Below are 24,555 nucleotides of genomic sequence, written 5' to 3'. Positions count from 1 at the left end.
TTTTTACAAAATTTACACGGCAGGTTCACCACCAAAAAAAAAAAAAAAAGAAAATAATAATAAACTGAGTTTGGTGAAATTAAAAAAAAAAAAAATTAACCATATAGATTATAGTATAACGAATATCTCAACACAAAAAAAGTTCACAGAGTTCCAAATGTGGTAAAAAGATAATTAATCTTTGTTTACTTTTTGATAATCACATTATCTTTTTAAAGCTTACTCGAAAAAAATGCAGGTTAATTTCTTCCTTTTTTTTGAAAAAAAAAAAAAAAAATTATGATAAAAAAATTACATAATAATAATTAAAAATGAAACACATTTCACTTAGAAGTCATCATGGTCACGAACTCTGAAACATAGAGAAAACAAATTAATTAGTAAATTATAATAACATCAAACATAATTTTTATTTTATATAACAACCATTTACAAATTCTACCTATGTCAGTGGCGCACGCAAGGGGAGCGGGGTGTTAAGGGGTTGTAACCCCCTGACATTTTCCCAGATATCTAGGTTAAAATTTACAAATTTGTAATATGAAGAGTTAGTATTGAATAAGTAGTATCATTGATTATAGAATTAAACTATTCTATTATCAATGCTATTATTTAAGTCAAAATATATTAAGGATTTGCATAATTTTGTTAATTGTAAAATGTTTTATATTTTACCTTGACCCCCTCCCCCTCCCCCGGAAAAAAACATGTGTGCGCCACTGCCTTATGTAAATTAGAAATTAAGAATAATTTTTATAACATTTTACGACCATAGTACAGGATGAAATTGGATGCAGGGATACTAAATGTTTTTTTTGCCTTTTAATTTCTTTTTCAGTGATTTGTTGTTGTTCTTCATTAAATATGTTTGCATACGTTCTTTCACAAATAAAATATATACTAAAAACAAATAAACAACCAAGGAACACAGGAAAATGAATTATATAAAAAAAAAAAAAGAGATACTCATAGAAGTGACTCATGCGTGAACACACAAGAATACAACTAAATTTTTCAATCATTGCATATAATAAACATGCATATTTCAATAAATGATTTTATTCGGTAAATATTGATACCATATTTTTTTACCATGATTGAATGGATGGGAGGGTTTTATAGGTTTATAACAGTCAAATGCTGATGGAATGTTAATATCACTTTGCAATTTAAACACTTCAAAAAAATATCAAGTGATAGGTAATAATAAAAAAGATAAAAAACAATAAAATGTGAAAAGAAAAACAAGACACAAAAATATAGATTTGAGCACTGACCACGGCCATAGAAAGAACAAAAATGATCCGAGCTAAAGTATGGAAATCTGCAACGTTAAAAAAGAGAAAAAACTAATACGAACAACTATATTTGTAAGAACAAGATATCAAAAATTTTAGAACAAAGAGGATATTTTCTTTTAAATGAAAAATGTTTTTTTTGGCTATTTGACATAATCGTAGGATTAAACCTATACTAAATACATTTTGTAAAAGTATTTACAAGCACTTGAAAAACCATAATTTAAATTTAATAAATTAATAATAATAAAAAATACAAAATAATAACACTCAAGCTGAAGTAAAATTTTAATTAGTCAGTATTTGTTCAAATAATATCACTAACATGTATTACTGATAAGTAGTTAGTAATGAACTCTGTAATACAAGATTATGGACCATTACACACAAACTATATTTTATCATATGGAAATATTATCGTACAATAGTATTAGTTGGCAGATTCATACGATCAATATTTATCATATTATACAATATTATATTAAATATTAAATATATAAGACAAAACATATTCAATATCTATTGGAGATATATTTTTGCAAATACAGTATTGAGAATCTTTTTAATTTTTTTGGTAATTTAATGCATATAGCAATGGATAATATGGTAACTCTATACATGAGTTATAATTTACTTTTTAAATTACAATATGAATAATGATCCAAACTTTAATCCCAAAGAAGGCTACTTGATAGTACCTCACTGATAAGTACATCAATATCAATATTGCAATCATTTTCATTCACAAATTCATGGTGATAGTAATTTGCTCCAGGAGAGTGGTTAAATTCATCGAAAAATAACATGGTTAATACTGAATTAATTTTTTAGTTTATCGCACGATAATTATCATTTGTGTGATATAATCAATTTATTCACATATATGTAGACAAAATAATTAGTAATGGACAATATTTGTATGGTCTAGAATGTTTAAGATTAACCAACAGTTTTCAAGGTGTCATACAATTATTTTATTGTTTGACATTTTATCATGAACATATAAACAGCTTTATTTATGAACATGTTATTTCAAACATTTTACGAAAACATTTTCCTACAAAAAAAATAATGATTGTGTATAATGGACCTTACTAATTAATAAAATATTTAAAAGCATTTGTATTACTCTATTTTGTTAACAATAAAAACTAAACTTTACAAGTGATGAACTTAACACACCACTAGTGATATATTTAAAATTAAATTAAAATAATACAGCAATAATAGAGTATTGACTTTAAAAATTAAGAATTTGTCTTATACAACACAAAATAATTCAAACATTTGTTTTTCAAATAATTAATATTAGAAAAGAATGATGAAATAGTTTGATTTTATTATAATATTATAGTTTGATTAATATGTACTATCATTTGGAGTTTAGAAAAGTGGTATTAACTAGGTTAACTAAATGTCAATACTAAGAACAATACTTCTGAGAATTAGAAAAAAATTTAAAATAATACCAAATGTTATTAAATTTTTTTCATTTAATATGTGTACAACAAATGTATAATTAATATTTAAATACATATAACTTAAATCTATCCAAAATTATAACTATTATTATAAAATCATTCAACTGAATATCAAGAACATTCAATATTTTTTAAAGAATTATAATATTTAGACTCTTTTAAGTAAATTATTACTAATAAAATGTATTTATTTAAAAATTAAGCTAAGAAAATAGAGTCAGAACTAGATGAAAATAATTTCATTTACCTAAAATAACTATTACCCTCATAGTATTTTAGGTTTGGTGTATATAGTCTAAACAATATCCTACAATAGCTTACACAAATGAACAATTGAGGATCTTTGGATTTTAGAAACATAAAATATAATAATAATATTAAATAAATTTTTATAAATTTATTTATAAACACTGTAAAAGGATTATATTCCCATTTATTACCTTCGTAGTTGACTTGACCATCACCATCAATGTCAGCTTCCCTTATCATTTCATCAACCTCTTCATCGGTGAGTTTTTCGCCAAGGTTAGTCATAACATGACGCAGTTCAGCTGCACTGATGAAACCATTTCCATCCTTATCAAACACACGGAAAGCCTCTCTGATTTCCTCTTCGCTGTCAGTATCCTTCATTTTGCGAGCCATCATGGTCAAGAACTCTGGGAAATCTATCGTACCGTTTCCTATGAAAATAATAAAATATAACTTATTAAAGGAGAATCAACAATACAAAATATATTAATACAGTTAATTATAATTACCATCGGCATCGACTTCATTAATCATATCTTGGAGTTCAGCTTCAGTCGGGTTTTGGCCTAATGACCGCATGACAGTTCCCAGTTCTTTGGTAGTGATAGTACCATCTCCATCCTTGTCGAATAGCGAGAAAGCTTCTTTGAATTCAGCAATCTGTTCTTCTGTTAATTGATCAGCCTGAAGTTGAAAAGATATATTTAATGAAGTTATACATTTAACAGAATTAATTTGTACAATTTTGAAAATGTGAAAATCACTTGTCCTTACTAGGTATAAATTTTTAAGTTGTTATTTTCAAAATTATAAAATTTGATTAAACTATGCCACTATGGTTAGTATTTATAAATAAAAACTAAAAAGTTGTATATTTATTAATTACTATACAATTTAAAATAAGAACATTTTAACTTTAAAAAATAATCGTACAAGACTTAAGAATAACTTTTTTTATTATTTTTTTTTTTTTTATAGAATCAAAGTTAAATGCCTAAACATGATTTTAAAATATTTACCCAAGTATGTACAACAAATATAGAAAAGTAAGTAGATGAACCCATTATAAAGACAATATTTAAAAAAAAAAAACCCAATTTTTAAAAATAAAATAATTATGTCTTTAAATGAAATTGATATACAAAATCAATAAGTAATTAGATCATATTCCATTTAAACAGTATGATTATTATTTTATTTTATTATATTAAGATACACAGAGCCTTTCTTTAAATTATTACTAAAATAATAGACTTATGAATATTATACTATTAATAAAATATAACACCATCATTTCCATATATTATGAAAAAAATTTAGAATTATAAAACATACAATATACATAACAATGGTATTATTTATCTTTGAAATTTTATCATTTAAAATATTGCATAAATATCATAAGAAAATTATTTAATTCTAATATTATACTTAACCACAAAATTAGATGAACTAATTATTATGTAGGTACGTACAAACACAGGTAAGAGCATTCCTAATCCTTTGCTGGCACAATTACAATGAATAAAAAAAACATGTACAATATAATTGGCCTTTACTTTATTGATAGATAGGTTGATGATGGTTATATTTATTTGAATACAATTAAGATGTTATTAAGTTATCACAAAAACTCTGATGCTTGTTTTTATACAATTTATTAATATAGTAAATCAATGATACCTAATTATATTCATAATATTAAACCTTCCTTAAAGGTTACTTCATATTAATTGGAAACATAAGAACATTATTTATGATGTTATATAAGAAAAAAACAAAAGTACAAGGAATTCAGTTTTATAAATTAGCTTGTCTAGGTCTAATATTGTCATTTCAAACAACATAATATTTTTTTACAGATTTACTCATTTGAATTGTAGGTTAGGAAATGGTAGTAAACTTATTAATTTTAATACCTTACTATACTTGTAATCTTTATGAATATGAAAATAAATAGGTAATTTATATGGAAGCAAAAATATTTAGGAGGAACATAAAAACTTTACTAAAATTATATAAATATAGGTACTATATTATTTACAGGTTCAAAATAAACTTTTAACCATATCCATTTGAAAACAGGAATATTATACGGACAGACAAATGAGCCAATATAACCTTTACAAAATTCACCTAATCAAAAAAATTCCTGCTAAAGATTCAAAGGGTATAAATACAGAATGGTTACTGAATTCTGTCATAATACAAATAATTAATCCAAATTTTAGTGAAAAGAACAGTAATTTTAAGAAAATATTTATTATTAGAGCAAAATTTAACAGAAAATATGGCAGATTTAAAACAAGAAAGTACATGAAAAATCGTGATGACCAGAGAAGCTAGTAATCAGAAAATGAAATTAGCATTAAACACTGGCTTTAAGGATAAACTAACAAGGAAATGGTTAACAGCAAGGGTTTCAGCTAGTAACGTTTCACTGCTGAAACCCGGAAAAATTATATTCAAGAGGGTAAAGGTGGATAAAAATAGGGGAGAAACCCCCTCATCAGGATGCGCGGAAAATCCCGGTTTGCAAGCGTCTTATCAAAAACCGTAATGGGATAACTAGCAAGGGGGTCACTTGGCATGTGGTACATCATCGCTAGATGGCGTTACGGCCTTTAATGGTCTGACTGGCGAGTAAGCACACGCACCTAGCGATACAGGGGGGGGGATTATTCTACATGGTGTATGGGTGCTTGAAAGGATAAGGGGTAATATCACCTCTTAAACAATAAATTAATTTAGTTTTAGCTTTTGTCCAAGCGCAACATTTTTTTTTTTTTGTTTCATCTTTTACCCAACAGACATCGAAAGCATTAAATATTATGTTAATTCTTCTCACATCGAATTACACCGCTGCGGTTTGATATGAGATCTAAGCCATCGCGGAAATAGTGTAGGCACAGACGATACAATCGGAGGGGACGCCAACGCCACGCTATCCCCCGCACCAAGCAGACGATACCGACTTCAACAGAGGCGGCGTTCGGGGAGTATCGTGACAAATAACACAAATAATACACAACGACGTAATAAGTACGCGTCGAGACATCAGCGTTCCTATACGATCGTAACATTAACGTGACCAAAATAATAAGCACGATGAGAATTTTTCCAGCCGACCCACGGCATACAGGTGTAACACAATTAATATAAAAAAACCGGGAACTAAAGAGGTAATAGAGAAAAATATTCAAGCGAATATAAAACGACTAGTAAATTGTTGTTCCGATTGTGTTATTTTTATTATTTTCTATCGACGATGAGGCACTGAATCCATACAAAAAGAATACCACGTTTAAAACGCGGTGCAATCAACGCAGCCGGTGTGAGAAACGCGTTACGGCGCCATGTTGGACACCTTGACAGTGACGACCACCTCTACGACCACTGAACCGATAATGAGAAAACGGAAGAGAAAAAAAAGTGTAACGGTCTGAATTCTAAAAATAAACGGTCTGGGCGACGACGGACAACGGCTACCACCACTGCCGCCGGTGCAGTCATTTTTTCTGAATTTTTAACGGACACGCGCGGAACGGACACCGACCGCTTCTGGATGGATAGGTAGATAATAATTTAGATTGCACAAAAACTCACCATTTTAGTAATGTTTTACGTTGGCGCGTCGACGAATAGAATTAATCACCGGACGCGGTGGTTGTGGCGATTTGTATTTACACAAGACGCAGACGTTCCTCCTGACGCGGTGACCGTGTGTGTGCGTGTGTGTTGTCAACCACAAACGAGATGCGGCAGTGGCGATGATGGTGGAGGTGGTGGCGGTGGTGGTGGTGGTTACCTCTGCGCGGCGCTTCCAATGGATACCGCGATAACCGCGTTACCAAACGGAATGTACAATCACAAAACGACGGTCTACCGGCCGGGTTCGCGGTTACGCACGCCGAACTCTCTTTTCGTTTTACTATCACGGTCGCCGAGTAGTAGTGGTGGCGGTGGTGGTAGACGTTGCGCGCGCGAATCGGGTTCTGGTGTGTTCCGTCTTCAACGTCGGCGGCGGCGGCGGCGGTAGTGGTAGTGGTGTCGCGGTTTCGGAGAAAACGACGAGAAATGGGTATAGAATTAACACGGCGACAGACGTATGTGCAAACGCGGAAACGAATATAACTATGAGACCATACGCAACGAGAAGTCGTTGCAGCAACACTGGCCGGTTGTGTGTCGGTAGTGGGACGACGCGAAAGTCAGACTGTGATCGTAACCGCGTTCAGTGTAAAACTGGTGACGGACTGTCGCGATTGCGAAGGTGGTGCGCGGAGTATGCGCGACCGGGGCGATACCGACGGCGGCCGTGACGTCACCCATACGCCCCGGATGTGTTGTTCGGCCGGCTCCGCGCAGGAAAAATAAAATAAACACGCCATCTCGTGCGCGGCTCTATACCTACCGTGTACGGATACCACTACCACGAAATACTACTACTACTACTACTAATACTACTACTATTACTATTATTAATACTACTACTACTACTACTAATACGTGATACCAATACTACGCACCGGCGTTTATGTTTGCTATACGCGCGTTAAAAAGCGTAACGAAAAGATCGATGTGTTATACCGAATTGTTTCCTCCCTTAAAACGTTCCATCGATTTTCACACGTTTTCTATCTTTTTCCCGCTCTTACCGCCCGTCAAACCCATGCCCGTCCAAATCTCTTTCCAGCGGACCTGTTTTTATAATTTCTCGTTTTTTAACTACGACTATCGCTAAATGCTCATTTGCACCTGATGAATTATTATTTTACGGTGGTTAGGTAACCAACCTCGCACCGCCGCCGTCACCCGGGCGGAATATTTTCGGGTTGACGCGTTGCCGCGCCACAGTGTATATCGGATTTTTGCGGGCGAACGGGCCTTGGCAGCCAGCCATTGGCCCGCCGGCACCTGCAATGCGCCAAGCGGCACGATTACGCGGGGCGACGCCGGGTTTTTACCAGAGCTATTGGTGAGCGTTCGCCGCCGCCACACGCTAATGATTTCGAAAATCCCCACCGCGCCTATACCACCCGCCATTCAACCGATTCTGCTTTCGCATAACAAATGATCCGACCGTTTATTTATTATTATTCCTTTTTTTTTCATTTTTATCTTCCGAAAATGTGACGTTGACTTGAACGCGAATATCTAAACGGCATTTAAAAGGCGGCACATTTAATAAATAATTTCTCAATCTCCTTCTATAAAATGCGCAGAGGTAGACAAAAAAAAAAATGAATAATAGTTTTTTGTTTTTATTAATATATCGTGTATCTACTGATAAAATTCGTATTGTTAGAAGTTTGTAAATTATTATGTATTTAAACATTTTTAAACTACCAAAGTAATTTACTAATTTTTTTTAAAAGAATAAGGTACGTTTAGTGAACGAAAAAGTAATGGGTATCTAAGCTATATTCAGTTTCTCTTTTATGTCGAAAAATTATTTTAAAAATTGAAGAATTAATTATTCTATATATCTTTTGTTTACTTTATAATATGATGAAATGACGTATCATACATTATGACTTTTAGTGTACCTTTATTATCGTCCTAAAAAATTATTGGAATAAAATAAAAGTTAAAATTCATTGTATAACTAAACATTATCATCTGTATTTTACTATACAAAATCTAAAATGACAAAAATGATTTATAATATGATAATTGATTACTGAAACTGAAATATTCGGTAAATATATAATATGTAAAAAAACTATATAATATATACCATAATATGACTTCAGATTTGGTATTATGTTTTTTTTTTTTTTTTAGAAACACTGTTCAAAACTTATTACTTTTTATTTTTGTCCAGTACCGAGAAAATTAGCAAGTTATTGTTGTTTAAGAGGTGGATTTCTTGTCGTAAATAATGTAATCCAGGCCTAGACGTAGCACAATGCCCTCATCATCCCCTCATCGTGCTATTCTAAGTAGCCGTTTTTATTGACCGGACATTTTGTCACGGCGATGTCACGCCAAAAACTCAACAACACATAATAAACAAACGTGTGTGTGTGTGTAGGTGCAAATGATTGAAGTGAAAGTATTCGTTTGAAATCAAAAAGAGAATAAACGTGTTGTACTATATATTACCTGTTGCCCGAACGATGTTTAACTTAGAAAGTCGACCGACCATCATCGTATTAAATTATGCTTGTTTTCAGTAAAGGGTTTTTTAATAATAATAATAATAATAATAAAAAAATTTAGACAAAAACTTAATGAATGAGTAAATTCCCTTTTCATATGCAAATGTTAAATGGTTGGATTAAGAAATTTTATATTTTTTACTATCATTATACAGTATACTATAGTCATGAGGGTAATCAAATTATTTTCATTTTTTTCTCTAAAATTGCTAAAGAAAATGAAACAATGTTATACACCAGTGATATATAATTAAACTGGTAATATTTAGGAATCCAGATTATCTGCAACTAAAAGAGAGAACAGTCAAAAAATAATTCATCAATTGAAGTTACTATTTATATTTTTAACATATAACATAAAAATCATAAATTCGGATAATATATCATCTGAGTAAAATTTAAAATATTTATAATCGTAAATAATATATATATATATATATATATATATATATATATTAAACAAATATTAAGTGTGAGTGAGTAATTTGTGGTTACGAAAAAATTGAATAAATTGAATTTTCAACTATTGTTGATTCGAAATAACAATTATAACTAAAACATTGTTTTACACCAAACTTTTAAGTACACATATTAGTAACAATCCTTAATTGTAATGCAGTTATTTCGTTTTTGATTGCTAACGCATTTACACACCAGTCCAGAAACAAAAAATCATTATTTAATTTATTCGTTTTCAGTAAAATTGAACTTAACTATTATAAAAATATTTTAACTGTATTATTTTTAATAATAAACTAAATTATGCATATTATATGCTGCACAACGATTCAACTGTTATAATTGTATTAACATTTTTTATTTTTATTTATCTACAAAAAATATGCTAGTTTTAAATATGTTATGAAATTATTATGTTTATGCGTTTATTTACATTAGATAATATTATTTAAGTGAAAATATTCATAACAGAATCTGATAAAACTATAATACTAATGTACAACTGTAATGTTACAGTTTTTAAAAAAATACTTAGTCGTATAATGAAAATGTAATGACAAAATTCATTATAATTCTGAATTTTTGAGAAATGTACATATAAAAATATGAATTTTCTTATTTAATAACCAAGTAGTAGACAATTGTTTCAGAATAATAAATAGTACTTTTAAACCATCTGTGCAATTATAACTGTACCGTCTACATGCAATGCAATACAGAATAAAATTATATTTATTTAATCATTATATATTTATTGAAAACGACATTAAACATTTTGATAATGTCAAGTAATAATTAATACGCTTTTACTTGCATACTATTATGTTTACTGTAGATTTTTTTAACATAAATATAGATTGTAATTTGTTTTAATAGTTTTAGTTTAAGAAATAAAAATTAAGCCACTGTTATAACGAATAGTTCGTGTGTATAATTTTAGTATTTTACTTGGGTATAAATTGCCTTCAATATTATATTAAACCAATATTAATAGCATAATAATACTTCAATAAAAGTTTAATTTTTAAACGTATTTTTATAATTATTATTATATATTTACAAACGAAATTAAACTTGGTTTTCTATAATGACTATCTGATGGAAGTTATAACTATACATTTCATGGTCAATATTTCACTATTTGTTTTTTTTTTTTATTTATTTAAAGGTTTATGATTTTTATAATTTTTTAATGTAATATTTTTAAATTATGTTAAATTATTATGGTAAAATTGGTAGTCTATAAAAACTATGAAAATAAATTAAAAAAATTTAAATATTTTCTTATTGAATAGTTTTATTGAGATTAAAATTATGATTCATGAGTTATAAGATTAAATGGAAAGTAATAAATTAAATAATCGAACACACTCCACACTATAATACATATAGGTAGAGATTAAAAAATTAAAAAGTCTGTTGATTGTTGATCGAATAATGATTTAAATTAGTATCAATATTTGGTTAATAATAAACAATAATTAAGAAAATTTGAATAAATTGTTTTAACACTGTTATTAAATAGATAAGTGTATGGATGTTGATAGGATAACCAAAACAGATTAAATATAAAATATAAAAACATTAAAATATTTACAATAGATCGTTTAAATCATATTAATAATTATGCTCATTGTTCATGTAATTAACATGCATAATATAACTAATACAAAATTTAGAAATATTAAAATACTTATGTGCAAATAGTAATTGTAGTAATTGGTTTTAATATATATCTACAATATACATTATATTAATGTCACGGACAGTACCAATGTTTTGTTTTATTTTAGCAATACAATATGTCTTCTAATTTCCATAATTGCTTATAAACATATACATAAAGCATTTAGTTTAAAAATGAATGAAGGCATCTTGCAATACACATTTAAAAAATAAAACCATTTTCTTTTTTCCCAGAGAAATTTTTATAATAATTACACAATTGCAGTATAATAATAACTAGCTATGAATGATTTTGTAATCTATATAAAATCGATAAAATATTTGTAAAACGAAAAGCATACGTTTATTGACAATAACTTATGTACTCAATACGTTCTTCTGTGGTTAAGCTTCAATAATATTAAACTATGACTACCTATACATTATATAAAAATATAAATCTTAACTTTAATTTACTTATAAAAATAAAATAAGTTATAAAACCATTTTTCATATTCTAAGTTAAAAAAACATAAAATCGAAAATATTATTTTCATTTACAAAATTGAGTTTATACGTACATATTTTTTAAGTAAATAAACGAAATTTTATAATGCAGTTTATAAAGTATAATATTTGGTTCGTGCAGTATGAAAGTACTTATTTCAAAAAAGGATATACATTTGGCATAATTGCAAGTTTATTATTATATGTAAATTAAATATTTCATTAAAGGCGAATCATAATGACATTCAACAACTTTCCATTCTGATCGATTATAATTATAGTTACTGGGATTTTATAATTTTATTATTAGGGAACGGAATTTATTGTTATTACATATTTTTATTGAAATGAGGTATTTTAAATCTAAAAATGTTTACGACTTAGATCATTCTAATTAAAATATTGCCAAATTTATTTTACATTTTGCTACACATTTTGATATATATACATATTTGGTAAATAAGTACATATTTTAGTAATTTTTGATTTGTTCAATGATTTTGACGATAATAAACATTATCTGCTTATCTGCTTCGTCTAAAACAAGATAATTAGTAATTTTTAAAAACTACCAAATATTGTACGTTATCTAAATGGCATTTACGTACTTCTTTCTGGTATGCTGTTTTATTTTATTTTTTACGGTAAGATCATATGCTACAGTAATCTTTTCAGTGAATTAAAAAAAAAAAAAAAGAAAGAATATATATGGCACAGCAACTGCTAAAAAAAGATAAACCTGTGATGCTTGTTATTTTGTTAAAAATGCTTAATGTTTTATGTTTATGTTTTTTTACTTTTATCTTTTTATACAGTACAAGTTAATTTAAGATGTAAAACTTAATTTAATAACACTATTAATTAATATATTCGCGTATACTTAATATAATATTTCTATAGTTAGTTGTATTTATTAAATATTTATCAAACCTGTTATTTTCTATAGTTTCAAAGGAAGACATTGTTATTATTTTATAACTATTACGTTATTGTACTCATTATTACAAAATTGATGTGATAACCTTTATTACGTGTATTGGAACAGTTTACCGCTGTACAGCCACCCATTTCTTGTAGAATTTTATAATTTCACTCACAATATATAAATTAACATAATATAATATGAAGTTCAACTGAATGGGCTGAATCTGTTATCAATATGTATCAATTGTCGCAAAATGACGGACGATCATACCCACATTTTATAGTGCCTTACTATTGTAAAACAGGCCCTAAGTCTAGTTTTATTATCGCGTTATAATGTACTTTACACAGTGTATACTATACACTACTAATGATATTGGTTATGCCGGACAATATAAATATTAAATAATAGAAACGAGTGAGTTGACTTAAAGACTCGACTCTTTTCAGTAAATTGAATGAATTAAATCAGTGCGTCGCAAATCAGTAACTCGGCAATTCAATTCAATACTACCTAGTTCCAACACTGTAAATTAATCATGAATTGATTTGTAGATAAACTGAACCAAGCCTTTAATGAGTTGAATCAATTAAGTCACTAATTCTAAATCTCTAATTATCGTCTTATCAGTAAGTTTAGTGTAACACTGTTGTTCTTTAGAAACATGTCCAAGTATGATTTTATTCTTTAATACCTTTAACTATATTCTTTACTCTAAGGTTCAACTTCTCACATATATTCATCATCGGGCACAACTGGCTAACGCACTTTTGATAATAGTACACACCTGGTCTGTCTGTGTCACCGCCATTGGGCGTACAATTAACGAAATGGTAGCAAAAACCAATAGTTTATGAGAGGACCTTTAACCATATTTTATATTTATAATTATTTCTTGCATTAAACAGTAAAAATTTAGAGCCAACTCTTTTTAGTGAATTGAGTGAGTGTGTCACAAATTAGTGACTCATCAATATAGACGAGAATACTCTGCAATTACCGAGTACCAATATTGAAAATTAATGTAAGTGTGGTGTATGATAATTCATCAGCTAAAAAACAACTAATTTGATAGATTTGATTGATTCATTATGATTTAGGTTTAAATCATGACTTGGTTAAAATATGATTTGACTTATCAATTAAGAATTGAGAGTTGACTTGGTGAATTGGGAGTTTACATGATGAATTAACTTATTGAAGTGAATTTAATTGGGCGAATTAATTCATCCAAATGAGTTACAATTCCCATCTCTATAAAATAAGGAAGTTGTACTCGACAATCCTTTTTAGTAGTATTCGTAGTTATAATGTAATATCGTGTACGACTAGATTCTAATTTTTAAAATGCCAAATGTTGTAAAATCGAAATGGAAAGCAAATTATTATTTAAAAGAGTTTCCTAATGACACATTTAAGTGATGAAGAAATTTTATTCCAAAATTGATTAAATTATAGCGATCATTAAAAAATATTCTTAAAAGTGCCAAGTCGTGTTTCAAAATTTAAAAACATGTATCCAGCTCTTAATTTACATCCTGAACCTATCATAACAGGATGGAGTACATGGCTTGAAGCCGTCCAATACTATTGCGATTATTTTAACAAAATAAAAAATGTTATTTCAAATGTCAGTACTAAATCAGTCGCTGCAATTGAAAATGCAAATTTATTGATGCAAAATGTTTTCTATATTTACATATTTTGAATTTCATATTCAATATTTTAAGAAAAATTGTTACGTATGTACATACATTGATTTTTTTATTACAATTAAATCCGTTCCCTAGTTAATATTAAACACGGCTGTATGTAAACGGTGGTGAAATTAATCTTTTTCTAAAAATTCATATGTAACTGCGGCAAGAAAAAATTTAACATTATACAGTCTGCGACAAAACCGATATTATACAAGCTGCGGCAATTCATTTTATATACTTACGATATTATATACTATAGTCGTATAGTATGTAAGGTGTACCTATGTACTTGTACGTATATCGTTTAATTAATTATGTTATGTTGTGCTTTATATGTTCCCATGTTTTATTACTACTTATTTTTGATTAATTTTTAAAATTGAATTTAAAATTGTTTGCCATTCTGGCAAAACATTGTTGCAAATTCCACCACGTTTAGTTAAATATTAAGCTGTTAGCTACATTTACTGTCATCTAACACTATTAATTAGATACTAAGTAGAACTATCAAAAGTAAAAGAATCGATATTTAGTATATTTCATACAACTTAAAATACATTTGGATTTACTTTACCATTTTGTACGCAAGACGCAACATAACATAATTAATTAAACGATATACGTACATAGGTACATATTACATACTATGTAATATATAATATCGTAGGTATATAAAATGAATTTCCGCAGCTTGTATAATGTGCCTTATCGGTTTTCTTGTAGATTATATAATGTTCAATTTTTCTTACCGCAGTTTACTTATGGACTTTTGGCAAATGGTTGACTTTACCGCATTTACCATCTCTTGTTAAACACGCATAAAGCAAATATTATTACAAGGATTCCCAACTCAATAACATGTATTAAATTGGAAATCGGTTCGGAAATGCTGGTTGGTATGTATCAGTGTAGCTGCTTAATACTGAACAAAACAGAATTTATTAATGCAGTGGTTCTCAATATTTTTTGTATGACATTCTAATTTAGATCTATATAAATAGCGACACACTTGAAATAATTAATGGAATCTTATTTAAAAAGTTCAAAGAAAATATTATGAAAAACAGTATTAGTTTATAAATATCCAGTTCTGCAATGGTCTTCGATTCGTGGGCAAATGGTTGACAAACTTTTGCGTAATTTACTCTCAATACATTTTTGCTTTTTGTTATTTCCAATATCGAATATGCTGATTTAGACATATATGATGTTGAAAAGAAAACGAAATTTTCAATTATTATTCTTGTGTGTTCGATTTGCAGAGAAATCCGAAATGAACCATTTTATGATATACAAAATTTAGATTTTAACGTTATATTTGATGATATTTCTAATAAATAAGAATCAATAAGAATATCATTATAATTTTTTTTTTACATGTGGCTTTTATCATTTCATCATAATTCCGTAATAATGTACGTTCATACTTTGAAAACTTATAGTTATATTAACAAAATAATATTTTGGTGACACATTCCACAGTAATATGTGACATGCTAGGGTGTTGCGACACACCGGTTGAGAACCACGGCATTAATGTATTAACACAATACAATTTTTGAAATGTTAAGAAAATCTAAAAAAATATTTTCATGGTCTATAGAAATCACTGCAAGTCTTAAATTTCAATTTATTGATTTTAAATTCGTACTTTTATTTTGTTAGCTTATCTTATCGCTCATAAACAAAATTTATCACGGGAGGTAATACTGGGAATCTTTGATACTATTTATAAACTCGTCAATAACAATCACCGAGCAGTATAGAGTTACGGCTCAATGCAACAATATGGTACGGTTTGAATATGGATTTCTAAATGGACTTCAGTGGTAACATTATCAAGACCTTCTACCTCTATAAACGCTTTAATTTCTTGTAATAAAACATTGTACCATAATCTCTACCAACTGCTGAAAATACTTGCCATACATCCTGTGTCAACTACATCTGCTGAACGTATTTTTCAACGCTGCGAAGGTTAAAAACATATTTGAAAAATTGAACTTCAGAGAATCGTCTCGTTGGCTTATTATTATTAAATATTCATAGAAATATTTTTATAACTGAGGATATGGTTTTAGAGAAGTTTGTTAATAGTGGACGACCCAGACGTTTAAAACTCATTATTTAGTGTTTAAAAGCTATTAAAATAAAGTCCTTGTTAAATTCATACAGTAAACTAAAATATACACAAGCTAGTAATTGATAGTTAAAATTACAAGAAAAAGTATGAAATTCAGCGATTATTTTACATTATGTATTTTTAAAAACTAGTAATTAACCAAAGATAATCGAAAAATTATTCATGTAGGATAATTAATGCTTTAAAACGAATATAAAATTGTCTTTAGATCAGTAGAAGAACTAGAATTGGACTACGAAATTTCACGTTGATTTCTTCTAATGCTCGAAGTTCGTATCTTCCCATTTATCTATCATTCGACGAATATTTAAAAATCGGTTAAGTTATAAGTAGGGCCCGGATTTCAATGCAAAGTGTATATTATTTTGGTTGATCATACACAATGCTCAAGAACATAATTCGTTTCATGTAACGAGGGTTTCAAAACTACAAATTTTATTTTGCATTTTTTCGCATATTTTGACGTTTTTTCATTTTTAGAGCATTTTTAATATTATTGGGTCATTTTGTTGATTTTTAATGCATATTTGTTCGATATACTAATCAAATTTAGCCTATTTAAAATAAAATCAAAAGACAAATTATTTTCTTGATATTTAAATAGGTTTATCGAGTTCTTCAAAACACATTGTCAATCTTTATTAAATAAAAAATGTTTTCGATTCAGTTTTTATCTTATCTTAATTTATTATTGACTATGGAACGTCACCAGTATTCGATCAAATAACGAATAATCAGCTAGTTCGTATTACCTCGCAGACGTTGCTCGTATTACGTATGAATGTGATTTTAATGTATTAAATAGTGTATTAAATAATGCCCAAAGTAAAAAAAAATTATGCCATTTTTAAGGTCATTTTTGTGGTAAAATGCATTTTTAAAGGACATTTTTGGCTATTTTTTAGAGCATATTTGTATGATTTTAAGTGCATTTAAATTCGGGCCCTAGTTATAAGTAACTGTTATCAATGATATTCATTGGGCTTCATATGGTTTCGTATACCGCGAAAACAAAAATGCTACATAAAATAATACAATAAATATACATAACTATTTTATATCTAATAAGAATGGTAGTATATTTTTGATAAATTTGGAATTGGAAATGGAATCATAGCGACAGACTAATAATAATAATAATAATAACAATAATAATTTTTTCGGGTTTCAGGTTTCTGGTGTTGAATATATTCGGGTGTTCAAACTTCGCAATAAAATATTTAAACAAACGTTTGGATGTTAATAACCGTTATTATTAGGGTTTGTATTGGTTAATACGGGTGTTAAGTAGTCAAGGAAAAATATTATTTTTCATTGGTGAAGGGCAGTGGGGAGGCTGAGCCCCCTCCACTAATGAAATATTTATATTTTTTTTTACCTGCCTATGTAATAAAATATCAATTTCTTGTACAATTGTGCAACAGTTTTTTAGACCAAACTATCATTATGTTAATTCCAAGCAATGGTGTAACTAAGATTTATTTTCGAGGAAGAGGGGGTTATTTTATATGTGTATGAAGCTTATAAATTATAATATCTATTAAAATTAAAAACACTAATACTATGTCTTACTCCTAGTTAGTGCGGGGATATCGTATGAGACAAAAAACAAACTATTTTGTATTATGTGTTTGTGTTTGTGGCATAGATGGAAATCGGGGGGGTCTTGAGGGGATTAAGCCCCCCCCGGAAATATAAAGTACAAGTCTTAGCCTCCCTAGCTCTAAAAATTGTTAAGTGACTAAAAATACAATTATTATTTTAATTGTAAAATGCATTTTTAATAACCAAATTAAAAAAAAAATATTCTGTGATAAAAATTAAATCAAATTCGTTAGATTTTACAAACTTCTTGTCATGACTTGAAATGATCGCAATTAATGTAATATTAATAATATATAATAATATCCGTATAGTTTGTTAAATTTAATTAATTAATAATTTCTGTTTACAATACCTACTCCAAAAATGTTTAAGATAAGGCACTTAATTGTTTTTTTGTTTAAATTGTTGATTAAAAATGTCAAATTGTCAAAGTTCGTAAATTGACTTGTTGAAATAAATAATTGCACACAGTGGTCTCTATAGGTGTAATAAGCAAGTAATGCTCAGTCCCCCCTCCACAAATTTCACCAAATTTTCGCTTTAGGTTTGTGGTGCGTGCACACACTAAAAACGCACTAGCTAGAACATAGCGTAATACAAAAATAATAATAAGTTGTAATTTTGAATGTTACGATGAAATTATTACACCAAAAAAATTGACAATTCACGCCATAGACATATGTCATATACGCCATACACTGATATACTGAACAAATACGAATAACGCGAACAACAATTTAGGTAATCATATGCGAGATATCAATTCTATTTCAGACATACAGTATTGCAATAAATAACGACTCAGTGATTCATAGAAGACCTATTACCTATTAAATTATAATAATACGAAGTATCCGTTTGAGATAATTTTAAAAATAGTATACTAGTTGTTTACACTTGAACATTCAACATACCATACCTTTCATGCACACCTGTCAATATGATATATTGCTATTGTCTTTATTTAGATAAATTTAGATTAATTAACAATTTTGTATATTATTTGTGAAATTATTCCTGTGAATAATAATTTTACTACTAAACAACTAATGGAAAAATTGAAATAACCACAAAAAATACATACAAAATAATATGTCACATAAAGATTGTAAAATAAAAAATTATTCGGGTTTCGGGTTAAAATAAATATTTTATTCGGGTTTTGGTTAATTCGGATGTTTTAAAAAAAAAATCATTCGGGTTGTATGGGTTTTGGGTGCTTGATTTTTTAAGGGTTTTTAGGGGTTTTACGGTTTCGGGTTAATTCGGGTGCAAAGCCCTGATTTTTTTCACAAATTATGTCTGTCGTTATTAATAGCCTTACTGTTATCAACTATAGAGCCGGTGAGGTTTTTAATTAATTACAATTGAAAATAAAAATGTTCTAATTATTTTGAATACTTTGATATTTTTTATTATTTATAATTATATTAACTTTTATGAAATAATATTTCATTTCTATTTTCCTATAATAGAACTAATATTTATTTGGGAAATTTCGGCTAAAAATAAATTAAAGTATTTTGAAAATCAACATTGTGCAAAATTGTTATTTATAAATTAATTGTAGAGGGAAATAAGCATTCAAAATTAATCAATTTGTTAATGCACTTTAAAATAATTTATCAATATTATGTAGTAGTTATAAGGCGATTGATAGTAATTGGCTGGATATACAGACAAAGCATATGATCCGTAACGAACTAATTAAGTAATAATCAAGTAAATGGTATTAAGAATGATAAAATAGAGTTGTGTATTTTCTCCAATAGCAACACTTAAGTGTTAAAAAAATATTTTAAAGATTACTTCATTTTAGAAAAAAAATTGAACGCCCCATAGAATTTGGTAAACAACCAGAAATAGAACGTAAGTCTCGATAGAAATACAATAGTTTATAAGGTGATATCAAGGGCGCCCATAAGGGAGAGCAAGGGAGAGACATGTCCCCTCTGGAAAATTCCAAAAATCTTGGAAAATTGTTTACTATGATCGCAAAATATTTATTTAAATATAATTTAATATATGAAAATCTATAATTTGTTTATTAAAAATCTATTTATTTAGTTTGGAAAACCAGGTTATTAGCTATAAATAACAATACGTTTTTTTGTTTTTATTCTATGGATAATTATCAATTCTTAAAATATTGTGTATTTCCAGAAATGTGTGTGTGTACACAACCATAATATTTATATAATATTTGTAAATTAATATTTTAATAAATAACAAACTAATTTTTCATGTGTCTAATTTATATTATTAATTAGATAAAAATTTCAACAAATTACTTTTATGGTAAATTGGTTAAATAATTATTATTTTATAGTCTTCCAGTTTGATATATATAATGTAAAATTGTAAACCTCTTCCTATATCGTGGGTCATTCCTATTTATGAATAGATTGATAAATTAAAATGTTGTCCTACCCTTGAGAATTTTCCTATGAGCACCCTTGGGTGATATATGTTCTCGTATGTATGTATAGATGAAATCTTATTGTGCAGAATAATGATAATATTATTTGCTAGGGTAAGATTTTACACATTTAGGACATTTATAAGTAGGCAAGATGAACGAAAAAAATAAAGATATAGAAACGCGAATTAAAACATAAAATGTCTATAACATAAAAAAAAACAGAAAAATATAAACAATAGATGAATTTTACAGAAGGACCTATGGAATTGGCAAGTGTCGAAAAGACCGTAAGAAATTTCGTATTTTTTAATTGAATTGAATTAAATTAAAATAAATTTACAAACCCAAAATTGGATTATTATTTATTTTTTATAATTCTCCCAAAAATTGTTAGTTTAACTTGTTCACTTAAATTTGTTTACTTAGATTTATATATCATAAAATATAGTAATTTTATTGCCAATAAATAAAATGCATATAATATATGTGGTATAAGGTTAGATTTATTCCATTTTTTTTCGGTTGATTTATTAAATATATTATTTAAATTGATCATCTCATTATATTGATCGGTATTTCAATATAATTACTAATAAACTTATTAAAATAAAATAAAAAAATCGCTAGCGTCCCTTGCAAACTTAAAAAAAAAGCTTATTTACCAATTAAAAATTTGATGTGATAATATTTTTTTTTAATCATATAAGTTAAATATATTAATTAATATTACAGTGTACATTTAAACTTTAAAAAAATTTGTTTTTTTCGCTCTAAGACTGGCGAATTAATCAATAATTTCTTCATAAATTTTCTATGTGAATTCCCTTGCGCTGTTTTCGTAATTTCATTATTAAATTTACATGTAGTGTGTTTAATTAGATAAATTTTATATATTTTAAAAAGTACAATGGAAAAATTTCGTTTTGAAAGTAAAAAAAATATGACTTTTGTACGATTTTGCACTCCTCCGCAATTCGTGCCCCTAGGGCAGTCGAAGTTCATTATATTCTTGCTACGCTACTGGTTATTACATTCAGAGTACCGATGGAATATATTTATTATATAAGTTATATTCGAAATTTTTATACTATAATGACTTGCAACTTTAAATTACAAAATGTCAAAATGGATAATTACTAATAAATTGTGATGGATTGTTTGCTTTTCCTTGATATTTAAATGAATAATAATTTACGTAAAAAAGTAAAAGCATGCAGTCAACTTGAAATACAAATCGTTATAAATCAATCTTTTTTTATTCAAGTTTCAATCTAATTTCCAATTTTTTTTTTTTTTACGTTAACATTTTAGTAATTCCTATTAAATAAGCTAATTTCCAATTTTTTTTTTTTACGTTAACATTTTAGTAATTCCCATTAAATAAGCTAATAAGAATTTTTAAAATACTTTGTTTGATATTTGTAATTATTACTAAATTATTTCTCATACATATGATACTTATATACGTTGAAACACATGTTTGCCGAGTTGTGAAGTATCTTGTTAGTTTCGCTAAGAGGCAAGAGCTACTACTACATTTGTTGTTGTGTCGTTACTATTTATAAACTAATGTTACTATAATGCGATATTATATAGTTATTAAATAATGTCTGAATATTTAGAACATGCATTTGATGTTAGAACTTTTAATGACAACGGGGTCCTTTCTCCACGAACTCTATATTAGTAACCATTTAAATACAGTAATTTTTACATTCGACTACTCAAAGGTTATCATTATACTCTTTGGATGTCTATTTAAAATAAATTTTGTAAATAAAATCGGTCCTATAGTTATAAGTTTGTTTTCTTTTTTTAATAACAAGCAACTATATTAATGTTCGAGAGCCCTTTGTAATTGCAGGAAATGTCTGCCGGAAATTTCTATTCAGTAATATTGTGATTACTAAGTGTTACATTTATACCGATTTCCTATTTAAAAGCTTTTGCTGATGTCTTACTTGATATTGTAATCTTTTTATTCTTATTTCATATTCGTTTCGATATTAGTGTTTTAATGTAATATATTTATTTGAAGTTAGAATTTTAGAATAATTGAACCCTCAATGTTTTCAACTATTTGTAAATTATAATATTATTAGATACATACAGGGCTATAGTAAGCAAATATTGTGCCCGGGGTGAAACTTTAAAATGCATCCTTAAGAATTTTAATTTATAAAAAAACTGAATATTTTTTCAAGCGTAATATAAACAATGATTTTTTTTTTATAATTATGTAAGCGTTTGTTAATTTTATTTAAATTAATAATTTATTAAAAAATAAATATAAATTAAATTTATTAGTTATATAAGTAAATACATAAATATATAAATATATAATATTACTTTTACTTATAAGTAAGAAGTTATAACAATTAAATTGCAAATTTTTTATTTTTGTGCCCTCCCAGGAATTTCGCCTGAGGTGTAGGCACCTCTATCTCCCTCTTACTACGGTCCTGGATACATAGGTACTCGTATATTACTCGAATAAGCATTAAACAAATAACTTAATTAGTTTGACTTTGTGGGTTACTAGCTGAATCACCGGACTTCACTCATGAAAATAAATGCTTAACTTTATGTTAGGTTGAGTTACTATTGGCAAATTAAAAAAAATATATAATTATTGCTTTTCATTTATTTTAACCCAGGTTTAGGACCACCTGCAAGTTTGTCATATTGACATGGTTAATTTTTTTTAGTTTCTTAGCTTTTTATTTAACTGTTCAACAGTAGTCTAATGGACAGTTTTGACATAAAACCCAGATGAATGTGTTTTTCTTGACGCGTTGCGGCGTGGTGTAGTGAAAAATTAATAATTTTAAATAAATAACTAGGTACTTAATTAACTAATAGAATTGAAATTATTGTAATTAAGCTTGAAACCTGTTCCATAATATAATATATATATATATATATATATATATATATATAGATTCTTAGGACTCGTTTTAAGTCACTATTATAATTTTTTTGATAGCAATTGTTATTAATATATTGATCAAGTATAATAAAATATATATTGTTGACAGTATTATAAATTATTGGTATGGTTTTTATGTATTTTAATTTTTCAAGCATGTAAGAAAATTTTATTTCATTAGTATGAATACTTTATGAACTTTGTACTTAAATATTAATATAGTGCTCTAGACTATGTATATTTTGTAATAATAAATTTGAATAATTTTTCCCATTCTTAGACGTGGGGTGGTGTTTGTTGGTACGGTTATGATGTAAATGGTTTACCTTATGAATCGATTGCGTGCAGATTGCCTATTTGGATCGTTAACATATGACCTTGCTCTATATTATTTAAATCCAATAATATATAAAATAATTAATTTAGTTCCCATTTTAAGTGAGTTATGCTTGACTTCCGTTATGGAATCAAAATTACCTCAAAAATATTTAAATTAGTAAACACGTTAAATAATAAGTACAATAGAGCACACACTTTACACCATAAATAAACTGGGCCTGAAAACATGTTAAAAATAATATCTTTATTTAAATATTATTATTTAATCCACGTGTTTAATACACGATGTAGAATCTTAAATTTAATTTTAAATTTAAACAAATTTTAAACTTATTTTAAATTTAAATTAAATTTTAAACAAATTTGATTCGTTTCAACATATTATTTTACATTGATAGTACTAATAAGTATTTATACATGTTAGGCGCATATACAAGAGCTTCTGATGTCGAATACACGTACAGTATTAATGACGGTACCAGGATTTTTTACTAGGTAGAGCCAATGGGAGGGCAAAAATTATAAAGTATAGCCTTGCAAAAATAATATTATGTTTATATGCTATGAATATAAACAATGTGAGACACGAATGTATCTAAAAAGTGTTTTCATATAATATTGGAATACTCAGTACCTCTATTATTCTTGATTACGAATTTCTTTGTT

The 24,555-nt window shown here is 27.5% G+C and overlaps 1 protein-coding gene across 1 annotated transcript; it reads right to left on the bottom strand.

Moving 5' to 3' along the window:
• Positions 1 to 261: 261 nt before the first annotated feature.
• LOC112684818 (calmodulin) lies at positions 262 to 7,297 on the bottom strand. The gene is made up of 4 exons (XM_025556512.1): positions 6,638 to 7,297; positions 3,541 to 3,715; positions 3,220 to 3,462; positions 262 to 352 (listed from the first exon to the last, which is right to left on the bottom strand). Exons 1-4 carry the CDS (start codon positions 6,638 to 6,640, stop codon positions 324 to 326), a joined length of 450 nt encoding a protein of 149 aa, XP_025412297.1. The 5' UTR covers positions 6,641 to 7,297; the 3' UTR covers positions 262 to 323.
• Between the last annotated feature and the right edge of the window lie 17,258 nt (positions 7,298 to 24,555).

Source organism: Sipha flava, unplaced genomic scaffold (assembly GCF_003268045.1).
Source record: "Sipha flava isolate LNK unplaced genomic scaffold, YSA_version1 258_pilon_pilon, whole genome shotgun sequence".
Classification (NCBI taxonomy): Eukaryota; Metazoa; Arthropoda; class Insecta; order Hemiptera; family Aphididae; genus Sipha; species Sipha flava.
This window is presented reverse-complemented; position numbering and strand designations above follow the sequence as displayed.

Excerpts from the sequence above, each read along its gene's own strand:
- LOC112684818 (XM_025556512.1), bottom strand. Across the intron at positions 3,463-3,540 it reads TAATGAAGTCGATGCCGATG|GAAACGGTACGATAGATTTC; the intron begins GTAATTATAATT and ends TTATTTTCATAG. Across the intron at positions 353-3,219 it reads TGGTCAAGTCAACTACGAAG|AGTTCGTGACCATGATGACT; the intron begins GTAATAAATGGG and ends TCTATGTTTCAG.